The 17,330-nt window shown below is 41.2% G+C and overlaps 2 protein-coding genes across 3 annotated transcripts in view; one reads left to right on the top strand and one right to left on the bottom strand.

The window, feature by feature from the left end:
- Positions 1-9,212, top strand: part of ELK3 (ETS transcription factor ELK3) — a 37,938-nt gene extending 28,726 nt beyond the window's left edge. The window contains exons 4-5 of the mRNA XM_051644072.1: positions 3,635-3,757; positions 7,593-9,212. Of these exons, the coding sequence (XP_051500032.1) occupies positions 3,635-3,757; positions 7,593-7,691 (222 nt within the window). The 3' untranslated portion in view covers positions 7,692-9,212. The remainder of the gene's footprint in view (positions 1-3,634; positions 3,758-7,592) is intronic.
- A 3,982-nt stretch (positions 9,213-13,194) lies between these two features.
- CDK17 (cyclin dependent kinase 17) overlaps positions 13,195-17,330 on the bottom strand; it is a 94,320-nt gene continuing 90,184 nt past the window's right edge. For both annotated transcript variants that reach the window (XM_051633090.1, XM_051633181.1), the window contains 2 exons: positions 17,020-17,097; positions 13,195-16,628 (listed from right to left, as the gene is read on the bottom strand). In XM_051633090.1, the coding sequence (XP_051489050.1) occupies positions 16,591-16,628; positions 17,020-17,097 (116 nt within the window). In that variant the 3' untranslated portion in view covers positions 13,195-16,590. The remainder of the gene's footprint in view (positions 16,629-17,019; positions 17,098-17,330) is intronic.

Genomic DNA, 17,330 nt, shown 5'->3' with positions numbered 1-17,330 from the left:
CACTACCCTTGAAAGACATTGAAGGTAATTAGGTAGATGATTGTGACTCTCCTTCAGCTAGCTAAGGCTGTGATGATTGTTATCTGACTTAATACTATTACAAATCCTTTTTTACAGGTTGTCCTATCACAGAAGATGTAGGTGAGACCCATGTAGTGTCTGTTAATTTAGCGTTTCAACTATACAGCAACATAGGTTTTTCCCTTCCTTTTAGCTTTCTATTTCCAGTGTGGATAAGAAGCATCCTGCACCCTAAATACTCAACCTAATGAATATAAAATAAAATCTACACAATAACTGTGTTCAAGTAACTGTAAAGCCACAATGCACAATACCTAAAGCCATAATTTAGGCTGGAAGTCTTCTCCTGGGAGGAAGGTGCATCATCTCTCAAATGATCTCTGATTTCTCAGATCCCAGTGGTAGACACCTATTGCCATGGGGCAGGTGAGGAATGGGGTGTCAGACACTGACTGGTTCCTGCTCCAAGAGCGATGCAGGTTCAAAGAGGGTCGTGCTGCCTGAGAGGATATTTCAGATGGCTTTCCATCAAGGAGACCCTTAGGTGGAGGCCTGTGAAAAGACATATGATATAAACAACTAGTTTCAGAACAGAAAAATGGGTTTGAAGATGTCAGTGCATACAGTACCATGTTGGTGGATAAATGTCAGCTTTCCATTTGATTAGCTTCAAAGAGAGATATTTAGATTTTTTCCAGTACTTGCTTCTTTTACAGATTACTTTCGCTTGTTATTTTTGTTTGCTCTCCCTTGGCCAATGTGGATATATAATTTTGACTCATTCTTTTTCTTCAGGCCTCTACTTCAACATTTGTAACATTGACAACATGCTGTTTCCTTACAGGCAAAGTAGTGTGGCTGCAGCCAGCATGTGTGTGGTCTGTATTATAACCATATACACCATACGGGCTCCAGCATGTGCCCAGTGACCCGGGAAGTGATGTACATGTGACAGCACTTGTCCATTATATGACAGCTGGAAGTGACCAGAAAGATTGTACTTACACACATTCTTTGTCAGAGAAGTCAGGAGCCATGAGCATTACTGCTTAACATAATCCTCCCTGTGCAGTGAATTAGTTCTATTCAGACTGTTCCTATGCTTAGATTATAATGGCCTTCGTAAAGTAGGAACTTCCCACTGGGTTCCACATCTAATACCAGATGTACAGCTGCACGAGGGCAGAAAATGAAGTGACACATCAATTTCTACATGTAATTTAAGGATAACCTGTGCTGTGGTGTTGTTTACACTTAGTTTCCTCTGGTGGTTTTGATGCTTGGCTGATGATGATACTGAGAACAAGCCTGGGAGGCCCTGTGCTCTTTTTGCATTAAATATTAACAATTTTGGAGGCTGCTTTGGCTGGCTCTTGGCTCTGGCAGACCTTGTGGACATTAGTGCTCTGATCATCAGAGGACATGAGCTTGTGCTTAGCGCTGTTGTTAGGCATGTTAACATGCCTCTGGAGAGGAATGGAGGACAGCTCAGTTTCAGATCTCCTTTCTGAGGAGACTTGCTCTGGCTGTATCTAGGTAGGAATAAACAACTCCCAGGTTTTCTTCATTATTTTCAAAAGACCCTCTCAAGAACTGCATTTTCAGTTCTGAGTATCTGCAGCTTCTCAGAGAAAAAATAACGAACCAAGGCACAGCTCCTTGGAGCTCTTAGTACAGCTGGCACAATTTTGTGTCCTTAGTTGAATGTTGTTGGGTCTTGCTGCTTACGTCTTTGGTTTTAAGGTTAGTAGGCTCTTCTGTAAGTAGATCCCTGAGTATTTATCCTGACCTAATTCAATGTGTTCTTTGTCAGTCTTGTAAATCCCCATTAGTAGCTGCCTGCCCATGGAGCACCAGCTTGTAGTATGGCACAGGAAAGGTGTTCCCACTGGTGCTGCTGTTTTCCTGCCCCATGAAAGCACCATGGCCCTGGAAGGAGGGTGTTTGTGAAGGTGCTGTTCACAAGTGACTGCTTGTCAACCATTTTTTCTCAGATGTCTTGATCAAAGCTGTCACTTGATGAGATCAAGCCAGAAGTTTTCTCCTTGCCAGGTCTCCATCCACTCTTTGCCCCGTTTTTTGTCATCCAGATATCTCCAAACCCTGGCCTCACTGGTACTCCTGTGAGCCCTGCACCTGCTATTTTACTGCATGAACACCTTTTACTTTTCCAGGAACACCACATGTTTATTACTGCTTGGGACATAACTGTGGTTTCTTCCATGAGGTTTGGTGTTTCTGATCCACGTTCTTCAGTACAAAGGACGTGGCAGTGTCCTTTCCCTTTGCATTTCTCCGTGAACCTTAGGGGAATCATCCCCAACAAAAGCAGCCAAGCTCTTTGTATCAAACAGCCTTTCAGACACCTTGGGATAGAACCACTGGGAGGACCTTAATCTTTGCCTTGTCTCTCCCATGTCTTCTGCTGGTGTTATAGCTAATTGTGTGACCCTGTTGTGAACTCCAGTGCCAGCACGTCAGTGCAGGTCTGTATTCCTGTGCTTTTGCACAGAGCCTCAAACACTACAGCCCATCCATCCCTCAGGCTCTGCTTTATAGTATGTCCATCATATTAAAAAAAGTCCACATGGCCTCTGGCACCTGCCTTGCTGAGCTTGCTCACCACAGAGTCCTGGCAACGGGATGTGACAGCCAATGGTGTCAGCGGGTGTTAAGTGAGGCCCCAGGTTGCAATTGCTGTATGTGGGAGTTTTTATTTCTGGCCTGGTGGGAAGTTAGCAGGTACCAGAATGTGTGACATGCTGGTTGCTGGGGGGAGATACTCCTTATCTTCTGTCTTCTCCTTACATATTTTAAACTCTGGACAAACTGGTGCCCCAGTTCAGCAGAGCACTGAGACACTTGTCCTACACAGCAAAATGTACTTACTTGCTAAGTGTGCACTCCAATTCCATTAAGTGCTTTGCTAAACAGGACTGATTTTGATAACTGGCATCAAGATTGCTGGTGAGGTTGACTCATTATGGCAAATACTTTGTTCAAAACTGTCACATCACTTTCATCTTCTTTTTTTGGAAAGATAAAACTTACTCTACATGCAGAATAATTAATGTGATTTTTCCTTTGAATAGAGATTTGCGTGTGCTTTAACTCTACCTCCTCTCCAATTGTGCTTTAGAAGTGCTGAGAGTATTCCCAGCCATCCTTGTGCACCATGGCACTGGAAGGAGCCACCTCTGAGTTGGGAAAATTCTTCTTTCTTACCATTTTGGTTTGTTTAAAACAATTAGCTATACTCTCCACCATCCCTCTGGGCACCCAGCCCATACACCTGCCCTTCCACTGTGTCAGCCTCTCCACTGCCAGTTTCTTGAACCTTCTTCCACTGTGAGCAGGCATCATCAGAGGAATGAACATCAAGGGCCAACAGTGGTTCGTTTGGCTCCAGAAGCAACTGCACTCGTGCTTCAGAAGCTGCAGTCAGCTCAAGCAATAGCTGCCCTTCAAAAAGTAAAAAATCATTTTGAAGGAGACTTAAGTTGTGTTTACAGATCTTGGGGGACATAAGGTATTTTATACAGTTGCATGAGCATGATTCAAATAAACAAAAACTCCCGAGACATACCTCATTGGGTGTTTTCTTGTCTTGCAGACCCCAAATGGATTGTTGCTGACCCCGAGCCCACTGCTGTCTAGCATTCATTTCTGGAGCAGCCTCAGTCCTGTTGCTCCTCTGAGTCCTGCCAGGCTGCAGGGACCAAACACTCTGTTCCAGGTAGGTCTTTCCAATGCACAGGTTTCATTTCTGAAAGCACGTGTGGAAGACACATCAGGGGAGCATCTCCTCACACCAGTCTGGAGCTTTTCAAATAGTTTAAGAAAATATGGGAGTTAACAGACACTTTTAAATAGAGGCCTATTTACCTGTACCCTCTCAACACCCTTGGCAGCACACTCAGAACCTACAGGGCAAAGTCTAGTGCAGAAATAGATGCTGGACCCCAGTAAAAATAGGTAGTTGAGCTCTCAGAGCTTCAGGAGGAGAGTGCAGACCAGCCAGGGACCAGCCAGGAGAGTGGTGCAACATGGACTATGGGTAAACCAAGAGCAGTTTGGGTCTCACACAGTAAGGTGTGTTAGGTTTATCCTTCTGTCTTAATGAGCTACTTCTCACTCAGAAAGCCAGGGCATAGTTGTATTGACAATCAGGGCACTCTGAACCTGAAGACTGCATTTCCAGTTCTCCAGCAAATTATCTGTGTCCTCAGCCAAGATATTGATACCTCTGAGCATGACCTCTCCATATGTAACAGGAGAAAGGCAGCATTGTCCCCTCTCTCATGGTTACTGGGAGAGTAAAAATTTCAACGTTTTATAGAGATGTGGTAAATACAGAAGTTATTAAGTAAACTGTAATGGCCACAGCACTCTGCTTCGGCTATCACTGGAGGCCTAGGAAGTGGATGGTGGGGAAGGTATTAGCAGCTTCAGCTGTAGCTGCTAAAACACAGCTGCTTCAGTAAGTCACAGAAGAAATTATGCTGATCAGCTGATTGGCAAGAAGCCGATGGCCATCTAAGCAGCTGAAGAATGCAGGGACACTCTTGGAATGAACTCCCTGACTGCTGTGGAGGTCCAACACCAGCAGAGGAGGGGACTGCTGCTAGTCAGGGACCCTGTGTTAGTCACTGAACCTTGAGGGAGACTGACTGCCCAACGCCAGGGCTGGGCTTTTAGATCAAGTGCTCTGCTCAGGTACAGTCTTCACTGGGGTAGTAAGTCCTTCTACCCCCAGTGGGACAGCTGAGCTTGGAGCCCAAAGACTCCTTGTTTGTGTTTCAGATAAACTCATTTATCCCCCTCAGACCTTGGTTTTGCACATGTGGTTAAAAGCAGCCAGGCATTTCATTCGAGAGGGAAGTGTCAGCGCCAGGGCTTGTACGGACCCTGTGGGAACTGCAAGTGAAGAGTGGCCTTGGCTCTCTCCCTGCTGAGAGACCCAAGGGGCCTTATAAACAGTGTTTGATTCAGGCAAAGGCCACAAGGACAAGTTTTTAGCGCACAAAGCTTTATTTTAACAGCCAGATAGGAAATGACAACCACAGCTGAAGCCTCGCCAGCCCCACTGAGAGCTGCTGGGTTGGCCGGTGCAGGCGCTGGGGCAGAGCTCTCCCTGGGCTGCCCACACAGGCCAGGCCACCCTCCACACAGCCCGTCAGGGAATGGAGGAAGGAGCTGGAGCTGCTTCACAAGTTGCTTTTGCTTTCACCTGGTCATTTGCACCTGGAGTTAAAAGAACAGTTGGTTGTTGTTGGAGGAGTCTAAATCCTGCTAGCAGGTAGAGGCCAGGGGAGCTCCGCAGCTGCCTGCCTGCACCCTGGCCTGCTGGTGTGTGTGGAGGAGAGACTGGGTCCCATCTTTCTTTTTCTTTCAGGTATGCTCTGCTTTTTTGCAATAGCACTGTGCTTGGCACTGCCTACGGTTCTTTAGTACTAGTCTTTGTATAGTACAAGGACCAGGATAGCATCCATCCGTATCCATGGTCCCACTAAGCCCAGGACAAGCATATGAGAAAGGACAGTCCCTCCTGTAATGAACCAGAGGGAGCCTGTTCTGGCACTGCTAGACACCACTCCCTCTCAGAGCCTGTAGATGCTTATTAACTGGTAATAACTCTCCTTCAGTATTTACAAGGTGAAAGCAACTCCCATACACCTATGCCTGTGTAAAGCCTGTGTAGAACGTGACTGAAATCTGCTGTCTCCTTCCACACAATTTACCTTGATATATTGAGCTACCTACAGAATCTTCCCTTTGAAGCCATACTAGCATGTAATTAAAATTATTTTGGTGTTTTGTTATTAGTTTGAAATTACAACATAACTGGAACAGCAAGAGACTTGCACAGAATTGGTTAATTCAAAAAATGCAGCCAAACTTAAGAACAACCAAGTTAGCCTGAATTACATGCTAAATTGGACATATTTGCTTTGTTAACTGCTGTATGGACTGTAGCACTGAGAGGGTGCAGTCAAATATGGAGGCATATGACTAAACAGCATCGCCTTGGCCCCAGGGGCTACAGGGACATCAGGAAGACAAACGAGACCTGGGTTGGGTTGGAGATCAGGGGAGGGATGAAATGATGACATTAGCATTGTCTGCATCTTGGACTGTAGTGCCAGCATGCAACCTGCCTTGACCAAAAGCAAAGATCACATAACCCTCTTTTTGTTAGTTTTAAAAAGCACATGAAACGTAATTTACATCTCTCTCTCTTCAGAAACCTGGAGTGGAAAAGCAAGAGCTTGTAATCAAGTCCTGTGTTTTAATGAATCTTGGTAGATATGATAAACACATTTCTTGAGGTTCAGTTCCAAAAAAAGGTCTCAGCCAGTCCTGGCCCCTCCAGGAGCCTGGTGCCAGCCCCCCGCAGCGCACTGCTCTGCAGGATTTGAAATGGAACATGCAAAGATAGATAACGTTAATTAACATCTTAGTGGACGAGTAATCTTGTTATAAGCAGATTATGTGCACGTGTAGAGGTTGATTACACCACAGTTGGCTGTTGAAGGACTGATCTGATAAGGGGCAAAAATACAGCAGACACTTGGAAGCTGGGAGCTCTGTTCTGCGCTGTCTCTCCCAGGGCAACCAGGCCTGGCCTCTGGGCCTGATCCGTATCTGCCGCTGGGATAATTCCCACCTCATGCTGTAGCAAGTTTATTCCACCTACTTACTTGGCTTTTTCTCAGGTCAGATGTGAAGAACTAGTCAATACATGTCACTGCAGGCAAGTTACAGTCAGGATGTTGTAATGAACTAGGAATACAAGGCTTATGGATTGAATTTTTTGCACCATATTTCAGAATCAGGTTAATACGAAATTACCATGTATTCTCCTTTACACACTGAATGATCTGGCATAGCTAGTTCATGGTTTCTAAGTGAATACAGAGAGAAGCTGGCATTACTTGCGTAATTTTCTCCACTTTTGTATTCACAACTGTACTTTTTCAGCCCTAAAACCACAGCTCAGCTTCCACTTTTGCTTAGCTTTTATGAAGGGCAGATGAAAAGTGTGGATTTTAATTAATAGTTTGCAAATTGAAAAACATTTTTGGAAGCAGAATGCATGGCAAGCATTGCTCAATAGTACTGACTTTCCCAGGGTGACGACAGATGTATTGTTATGTGAACTTTTACGTAAAATACAGCCAGTAACAGATCTGCACATCCCTGTACGTTTGCGAATTACTCTCTGCAATTTGACTGTACTTGAGGGATTTCTTGGTCTAGATTTACACTTTTTTCTTCATGCTTCAGCAATACACAAATTACAAATTATACATATACAAAAACTTTTATATAAAAAATACAGCAAATAATAGATTTGCAATTCACACATCCCTGTGTTTTTACAAATTATTTGGGTTTCTTCCTCAATTTTACATTCCAAATGGCTGATGCAGGCATTTGGTGCGTATCTCGCTGTATAGAAATGGCAAGTCTTGAAAACATCTGGAGTGGGTTGCTAATGCTAAGTGCACGTGCTTCTGGGCAGAGTGCTTTGAGATTCAGAGCAATTTTTACCTCTTGGCCTCTTACAGTTTCCAACTCTGCTCAACGGTCACATACCAGTGCCACTCCCCAGCCTGGACGGAGCCTCTTCTCCTGTGCTGCTTTCTCCCAACGCTCAGAAATCCTGATGATGCCTCATCAAGCTAAGGACTTATTGGTGGATTTAACACTTCATTCCTATGGGCTACTTTTTCCTGTGTCATGAGAAGGACATTGTGAAACCCTCTATTACTTTGGTTTGCACTTTTCATTACATGGATAATCTACTTTTATTATGTTAGCATTTTTAAACAGTGTTTATATATGAAAGTATATATAAATCTGTTTTGCATTAAATGAATTATAATTTTTTTATATCATAACTCTCAAGTGTTGAACACTTCTGTTGTTGGTGAAGTACTTTTCTTAATGGATTGCAACAACGTATCTAATAAGGATGTGAAGCTTCTTTTTAATCCCTTTTTCTGCATATTATGCATTGTGCTTGTGTAAACTATAACCGGCTGTGCCTTCTTTTGCATAATGTCATGTAAATGATTTATATATTTTCTAGTATTAAAATGAAAAGTTGAAAGACAAAACTAGTATTGAACAGCCCTATGGTAGTATTCCAGTATTTTCTCCACGGATAGGCCATATGATGCAGTGTATTCATGTAACTTTGTATTAAGTGCTTTCAAATTGTATAAAAATAATAGCCTTATAATTTTTCTTTGCTGAAGTGAAAAAACATAATCCATGTTACAGTCAGGAGATGCATTTAGGAGAAACAAAGCCACGTTTATGCCCAAATTCTACTGTGGAGTTGCAAGAGGGAGGAACTGGGCCATGTGTATTCATTCGTGAGACATTTCCAGCACATGAGGATACTTCGGTAGAAACGGAGACGTCGCTGAGAATTTATCTGGCGTGTACTTCTTACGAGCTGTCAGCGTTACAGCTGGAAAGACTGCAGGTAATCTCTGTCCTCCCAGGGAATGAGGATCATTCCTGACAGAGAATTTCCAGGTGCTTTTGTTCAGTTGTTCCAAGTGCCTTCTGCTATTTCCCTAGAAAGATTATTCTAGCTACTAAAGCTCAGAAGGTCGCATTCCCCCCTCCCCCAAAGCTGGAAAAGTTAAGAGGACTGTAAATCAATGCCTGGTGCTTGTGAAGAGGCATACTGTTTATGTATAAACATCTGAATTTTGGATTAAAAACCAGCACTGTGTTACTATATACTTGCAACTTGAATGTACTGGGTATGTCCTCTACCTTGAGGCGATGGCTGAGTCATCCAAACATCAGGTTAGGATTAGGCTAGACTCCCTGGCACCACAGATTCTAATCTTGGCAGGGCTGATGCAAATCTTCAGTTTTCTGAGGTAGCTAAATCAGGTTGAACGCAGCTTTACCATGTAGGTTTTTCAGACGAGACCTTCAAAAACCAAACCAAAATCAGAATCCTGTTTGCTACAGGTCATTACAGCTTCTACTTTGCTTTCTGGCCAAGCGGCTGGTCAAATGTCCGTTCTTTTTGAAATTTATGCCGTGAGTTGTCTGCTGATTTTCTGTTTGGATGCATTTCAGTGATGATGCGTGTAGTTAATTGTAAAGTGCTTTTGCATCCTTCAACCTGAAAGGTGCTAAATAAACATTTTATTAATGCAGTTCTGATGTTGAATGGTGATTCTGGGGGCAGAGGTAGTCTGACAAAAGACAGGAGGAATGTTCCTCAGGCTTCTGGGTTGCACAACCAAAAATGACTCCTCAGTTTCACTCGCAGTAATGAACGGGATAAAAAATTGCCATATCTGTATGAAGTACCAGTGTTGATAAACAGCACAATTAGATGCAAGACATAAAGAAAAAGAATGAGACACACAGGAAGTCATTCGCTTGATTCAGCATTTTAAGTGCTCCAAGAAGTGCCACCCCATGGAGTCAAAACCAGAAGAGGAACCTGTGCAAAATTTAAGAGCAAAGGGAAATGTTCTAAGAAGTAAAATCAGAATGAGTTAGAAGGCAGCATGTAACTGATGGGATTGATTAGTCTAGTGGAGATTAAACCACAAAGACGCACAGATCAAACATTTCTCTTCAAAGGATTCCTCCCAGCTACATGGAATATTTTTTCAGTCACTAAGTTACAGAGAGGCAATTATTCACACTCTAGAGCCAACTCTTGTCTCGGTTTTAAAGCAGCATGAATGCCTACTTCAGTAGTGTCTTGCCTGGTACACACCAGTGCAGCTAGTGGGAGAACAAGGCTTAGACATTAAGTGATTCTCACTAGGAGCTTAAGAAGTAAAGGTAGATACTCATGAAAATGTGGTCTTTGACATCAGAAGTAGCACTGAGTAGGAGTCTGCAAAAAAAAACAACAAACCAACATGAACAGGATGAGGGAGTGTGACAGAGAAGGGATTCTTAGAAGCATCCAGATTCTCAGGATTTTGTTTCCTCCAAGGTTTTACTATTAGTAAGGCAGATTATTTTCTTTTCAAAAGGCTCGACACACCCACACCTCCCCTTCCTACCCTCCTGCCCCCTGAATGACTTAATTTTTATTTTAAAGATTGCAGAATAGTAGACCTGGGACAAAAATATGTTTTAACAAATTACTGTAAAGAATTCAATACAACTTAAGGGAAGACACCTAGAAACAGGAAAGCTGTGCTGCCTTCTCTTTGAGAGAATAAAAAATAGCAATAGAACACATCATCTTTTGCTGGTTGAGTTTTCAATTTAAAAAACCCAAAAAACAGGCTGTCAACTCTGCCTTCCAAATTGGTCAATTATGTGGAGCAAAATTTCTTTCTACTGCAAAGTTTTTATTCAAATAAAATCCAGCCACTCAAGTCTAACACTTGCCTGAAACACTAAATTATTATCCCCTATGCTTCGAATAAAATATTCCATTACTAATTTTCTATTGAATTTTATTAACAGATCTCTTCTTAACTGTAGAGAAAAATCACATGCATATTTATAAAAGAAATACTGCAAAAGTGTCAGTATTTGTGGCATGGAGAGCTCCAAGCCAGCAATTCTGGGGAGCAAAACTAGAGTTACATTTCTGCAATCTGACCATACTTGAGGGGTATTTCAGGTAGATTTACACTTCTGATTCATGCTTTCAGCAATACACAAACAAGTTTTCAGTATTACATAGGCTGGGTGCATGGTTAGGCTGTTTTTTGCTTACCTTTACATTGTTGGGGTTTTGGGTGTTTTTTTTTCTTCAGAGAAACAACCACCAGCGGGGCCTCAGCCAGTGGGTAGTTCTGCCAAGAGATAGCACACATCACCTGCCTTGGCACAGGTAAGTGGCTTCAATTCCAAAGAAAACTTTCAAAGTGGGGAAAACTGTGATGGGTGATAACGAACTACAGAAAAAGAAAGATTTGACATGTCAACAAAGAACAATTTGTTTTGTCTGAAGAAAACTAGTCTCATCAGACAGACACTTGCCAATCTGGAAATACCTACCAAAGAAGTTCTGAACTGTCAACAAGATGACTGTTTAAAGGAGAGATGGTCCTTTAAAACAGACTAGCAGTTAATTTTAACAGAATGAGGCTCTCCATTAAGAGGCTGTGTGATCCTGTGCCTATAGGAAGCATCTTCAGAAGCCATCACGACCACCAAATTGGTTTAGAAAAGGCAAAGTAACTACAGGTAGTCTTCTACCTAAGGGCATCACTGTTCCCGTCTGATCTTGAGACTGTTTCTATATCCTGTAGCACAACAAACCCGGGTCACTCAGATTTAAGCGTAACTCTACGGAGCCCTCAGAAAACGACGACTTTTGAAATCCCTTTTCGCCCCAAACTGCAACTGCTCTTACCAATTAGTATGCAAGTGCTCTGCCTACACAATGGAGTACAAACCTGTTTCTTGAGGGCAAAGAAACTGAAAGCATTAGTGAGGAGTAGTATAAATTTACTTAAATAAGGAGAAGGAACCTCAAGGAGCAATCAGCATCGTGGCTGACCTTGGGTGGGGGTCTTTGTAGAAAAGCATCCTAGAGGAGAAGACTCTAAGATATGTTGTTTTTTTTCTTGAAAGATTCCCACCAGTTTATGTTCACTCTGCAAGAAGTGTGAATAGATAAATGTAACCTTAATTATTCCTAACACGGCTCCAGGCCAGCTGCCTTCTCCTGCAAATTAAGGAAAAGAAGATGGAAGATGGGAAAAAAAAAAGCCTTTGAAAAACAAGCTCAGGATGTGAAAGAAGAGGAGCAGGCAGCACTGATGCTGCCATGTGGGCCCTAGAGGCAGGTGCTCTGCAACAGCACGCTGGAGAGGGGATAGAGAAAAGCATTCTCCCGTGTTTGCTATCCACAGCAATGGCATTTCCATCAGCAAGAGGATCCCAGTGCAGCAAATGAAGGAACTTCACAGCTCTCTGGGGAAAGATGTGTTTCAAGCTACAGCATCTGAGCTAAACAAGACTCGCATTTCATTAGGAGGACCATAAAAGCAATCTGCTCAGGCTTGCCTGCTTCTTAAGTGATTCTGGAGGATGCAGCCAGGACAATAAATTAAGCAGTTATTTACAACAATGAGGACGTGCATATGTGTGCATTCGCAGTTTAAGTTGGCTCAAAAATTACAGAGCTTAAATGAGTGATTTTAGAAAACGTAAAAATAATGGAAAATTGTAACTTACACGTTTTCCAGAGACATAAATCTTTTTCTTTCAGTTAATAAGAGGGGCACAGTAGAGCTCGGTGAAAATGACACACAAAATGTTTTAAAAAAATCTAGAATAGCTAAACTCTAATCCTAGTTCTGACAACAGGATTTTCCATTTTGGACTGGAGAGTGACTTCTCTGCAACTAAACTCCACAGAGAAAAAAGCTGTATGGTATGAATTACATTTCCCATGTATCTGCTTCACTTTTACACTCTGCAAAATCACCCTGCCTGTACAGCTGGAGCTTTACAATGCACCTGTTAGCTTAACACTTGTACAGTGCTTCCTTTATGTTTTATAATCTATACTTGTTATCTTGTCAATCTCTTAAATTGTTCTGACATGGATGTTGGTGAAATATATGGATGTTGTTGACCCACATACAGGGCAAACAGTAGCCTCAAATCTCTTTAACAGCTGAAAAAAAAATATTTAAAAATCTTTAAAAAGCATTCAAGTTCCTCCCTAAAATCTAGAAATTTCATATAAATGTTCTCTTTGTTTCAAAGCCAAACTTTACTATGGGAAAAAAGGTATTGAGATGTGGTAAAAAAGTGCACAAATTATTCCAGCTCTGCCCCTTAGTGACCAGATAAAATGACCACATATCTGTGACCACATCATCACAGATTGGCTAAGTCCTAATCTATTTCAGTGTCACTATGTGCCATAGCTGCGCATTTCCCTGGCCTTGTTTGGGTTTCTTTCAAGTCTAATCTTAATTTTGGTTATTTCCTGGGTTTATAATACACAGCTTAGGGATATTTACAATATACTTTTCATGTATTTTGTCCTCAATAACTGCATGTATTCTTAACCATAATTCCATCGCAAAACAGAAACAATGTACCTTTATTACACTGAAAAACCCATGTGCAAACAATGAGCAAGCAGCCCAAAGAATGCTACCTTGCAGCTTTTCAAATGATTTGCAAATACAAAGTATGTTGATTCTTTAATAATTGTTTATTTTAACTTTTATTGCCCAATTCAGGGATACACTCTGGCTACTTAATGCTGTGGTAAAGCAGCACAAAAACAACGCAGCTGTGCCGAGATGCACGTTCCACTAGAGCACTGCTGAGCCACTGGTTTGCCCCTTCCATCTCCTGCTCTGTCCTGCCCTGTAAATCCCTGTCCTCCACCCACCTTTCCTCTCCATCAGCCTTCATCTCCATGTGCACGCAACATCCTCACCACCTGCCTCATTCCTGTCTTCAAGCCCACCTTATTCCTACATGCAGCCATACACACACCTTGGCATTCCTACCCCAGGGTAGATGGGATACACTGGATATCTTCTAGAAATAATTACTTCATCAGCAACAACTTGCAGGCTATTTCTCATTAACCCATTACTCATCTTAAAACCAAGGTTGTTACACCTTTTGTTAACAACTACCTGTTTGGTTTTTATCATGGTTGAGGTCTTCTCCCAAAAAGGCCAGCAGTCCTGAAAGATCTTGGGGACAGTGAAACCAAGTCCTCAGTGCCTGATGATGTCAGACAGGAGGGAGAACTGAACTGCACACAATGGATGTCGAAGAAATGCCCAGCAACTTCAGACTCGCTGACTACTGCCTCAAGCAGGCAGCTGCCACAGAACTGACTTCGCTGATGCAGGAATTTCAATTATAGACAGTTAGGGGAAAAAAAAAAAAAAAAAAAAGAAAAAAAAAGAAGAAACTGGCTTGACCACAGATGCCAAGTTTCTTAAGAAATACATTCTTTAAAGCTACCTCCTAAGGAAGTAAACCAATTCACTTGCGGGTCCTTAGAAAAATCTCTTTATACACAGAGTTCTTTAATTTTATGGAAGATCTTTTCATCTGTAACAAAAAAGCTGAGTTCCTACTTAAAATGGAAACCTCCTTTTGTTAGCTGCAGCTGATCCCTTTCTACATTTTTTAATGCACTTCATTTTAGCAGTTAAACCTTTAAGTCCTTTACTCATTAGTGTCACGTTATTACTTGTTCTTTTACGACCTATAAAATCTTACTGTTCTAGCAACGCTAAATCCCACATTTATCCACAGCCAACATTTACTCTGTATCTGCACTACTTCTGTAAAAAAACAGGGGATGTTTTTCTGATACCTCTTTCTTCAACACCGTCACTTCTACCATGTTGTCCTACAAAGTTAATCAGTATAAAATCTAGAGCAGATCCATAGCAACTATAAAAAAATAGATAACTATTTTGGGGCAAAGGTTTTTCAGCAGTGCCAGATCTGCCTCTGACACACGCCACTCCCACTGGTATCCCTACAGGACACAGACATGTACTGGAGACACGTCTTACACTCCTAGACCTATGCAAGACTTCTGATACTGAGCGACATGCAGGACTTCCTTGCTAACACTTAAAGACTATGGACCATATTTAAAGATAAGATTCTGAACAGCCTCGGTCATGGATGAGTCACGTTACTTGGCGCTGCCACTACTTCCGAAGCCAAAGTTGAACCTGGCGACTCCCACAACACATGGATCCAGGCTCAACGTTCCCAACAATGCCCCAAGAACCGCAAGTTCACTTAAGTCTGTATTTTTAACAACACAGGGCCTTTGTTATTATAAATTTCAAAACAAAACCAAAGAATTCCACATCATATTTATACTTTCAAAAGTACAATATTAATACAGGTGGGTCAGTTAGAAATAACAGCAGTTTGTTAGGTCTACAAGATTTAACGTAAAACCGGTTTACAAATGCTGAAAAGCAGTAGTGGTCCAATAGTCACCATTACACATGAATTTCTCTCTTCCAGAAATTAAACAACGACAAAAAAAAAAAAAAAAAAAAAAAAAAAGAAACAAAACAAAAAACCAATTCAATTTTACCAGTATCAATGAAATATTAATAGAACAACCCCAAACATGCCACAATCACTATTCACAAATAAAGTTAAAATGAAATATACAAAAATTCACTTAATACTGTTAAATAACAATAAACTACAAGATTTCCTGAACAGAAATGGTAGGACCCCTGAATGTTTTACAGTGAATGTCAGGAAAAATTAAGTTATCTATGACTATTTTCATGATATACCAGCCAAAGATTTACATGACCATTTCAAAATATACCAATAAAGATTTACAGTCTCTTTTAAGATGCACTAAACAAATAGGTTCATAAAGGTGAACACAAATGCTTAAAAATACTGTAACCATCACCAAGGGTGTACTTATGATACTCACTGAGATGCATAAGCATAGTAGTAACATGTTTACTACCTCTGGTAAACAGATAACATCTAAGATCTGAAAAACTCTCTAAGTCCCCATTGTAAAAGCTCTGTAGAACAGTGAGTTCTTATCAAGTACAAACTCGCATCTTTCCAGTTGATTTCAAGTGAATAATGCACAAATGGGAGAGCAACAAGGTGGGAAAAGTGTGACATTATTCCCATGTTCTTGTAATTAGTTGCTCTGCTCGTCTGTAATGAAAAGATTCTAAATTTCAAAAGTAAGCCAGGGTACAATGTATATGAATCATCTTTTTACTACTTGTATTTCTAAGTTAAAAACAAGGTAAAAAAGTAATTGCTTCTGCAAGTCATTGCTTCTGCAGGCCCCATATGCACAACAATGTGCAAATACCTTGTGCTGGAGTAAGTCTAACAAAATTTATCATCCAGCCTTTATGCTCTAATTTATCAATAACTACCATAGGATCTGACAGTGAACAACAGTTACAGTTCACTTGTTTCAATCAACTTTCACACCATGTGCTTTTCAAAACCAATATATGCATTATCATTTTTCAACTATTTCAACACATACTTCCAATGTTAAATAAAGAATTAAGTGCCATGAACTTAGACCATTAAAGATGGTTCACCTATAGCCAAGCAAAGCTATGCTTACATTCCAGGAAACACTGCAGTTTAAGAAATACAAAATAACCCCGCAGCAGTAGAACATTTTATGAAGAGAAACAGATGCATTCACATATTATAAAGCCATTGCAACTTCTTCAGCATGGAACTGTTGTGTTAACTATACAGACAGTAGTTATTTAGCAGCAATGATTCCGCAATAAATAATGCACTGTTTTTCTCAGTCCTGCACAAAAATTGCAGCTACAGTTACATCAACAGCTGTAACCTACTGGCTCTAGTGGCAGAGGAGACCTTAAAACCAACTGTACAAAAAATTGTCACACTGTGACAACAAATATAAAAACATAATCTGCAGGTTGGAAATAAAAAGACTCCACTGTGAAGAGGACAGTGTAGACAAACTGCGATTCCAAGTCCACCAACAGAGAGCACTGCCTTCAGATCCGAGTCCACGACCGACAGGATAGGCTTGGGCTTGACTCTGCATCACCCACTTCAAAAAAGCATGCTCTGCCTTCTGTTCTTCCCGTGTCCTACAACAGAACACAGACTGAGGTAAGAAACCAAAGCAGTCGCACAACAGTGTTCATTTATCACCCACATCATCTATCATTCTACTCTACGAGAATATCCTTTGGGCTTAACTGCACTTTTTTTTTTTTTAACTTTGCCACCATTGACCCACACAGTTAACAGTTTGAAGCTCCAAGACATTCTCATATTATCAGTCCCCTCTGCCCACTCCTACTAAACCTCCTCCTGTGCATTTAGCTTTTATGTCTCTACAGGAATCTGAGCAAATAATTCTTGATATTTGTCTGAGTGCATTCACACAGAACAATTTAACAAAGCATTTTTCAGTTCCAAGTGTCTCTGGCACAGCACTCCATTTGCAGATATGAGAAAATATTAAGCTTTCCATACCTGTCTCTGGGTAAGTGGAATTTCGAAAGCCAGGGTCTTTTTGCAACTGAATCTCTTTTAGACTGAATATTGAAACACCTGGAATGTAAAAAAGAAATTAACAGAAATACGTAACTATTCTTTATTGCACCAAGTTCTATTCTAAATGATACAGTTTAGATACTAAAAAAATGTTTCCTATTCCCAAATACGTAAGCCACTATATGCCAGACTTATTGAATAGATTAAACTTGAGAGTTTTTCCTTAAGCAATGTACTTAGCTTTAATGTACTGTTTTAACAATACTCAGCTACTTTTCTACTCCTCTTAC

Source organism: Apus apus, chromosome 1, assembly GCF_020740795.1.
Source record: "Apus apus isolate bApuApu2 chromosome 1, bApuApu2.pri.cur, whole genome shotgun sequence".
Taxonomy (NCBI): domain Eukaryota; kingdom Metazoa; phylum Chordata; class Aves; order Apodiformes; family Apodidae; genus Apus; species Apus apus.
The sequence above is the reverse complement of the archived record's forward strand: the minus strand, read 5'-3'. Positions and strand labels throughout refer to the sequence as shown.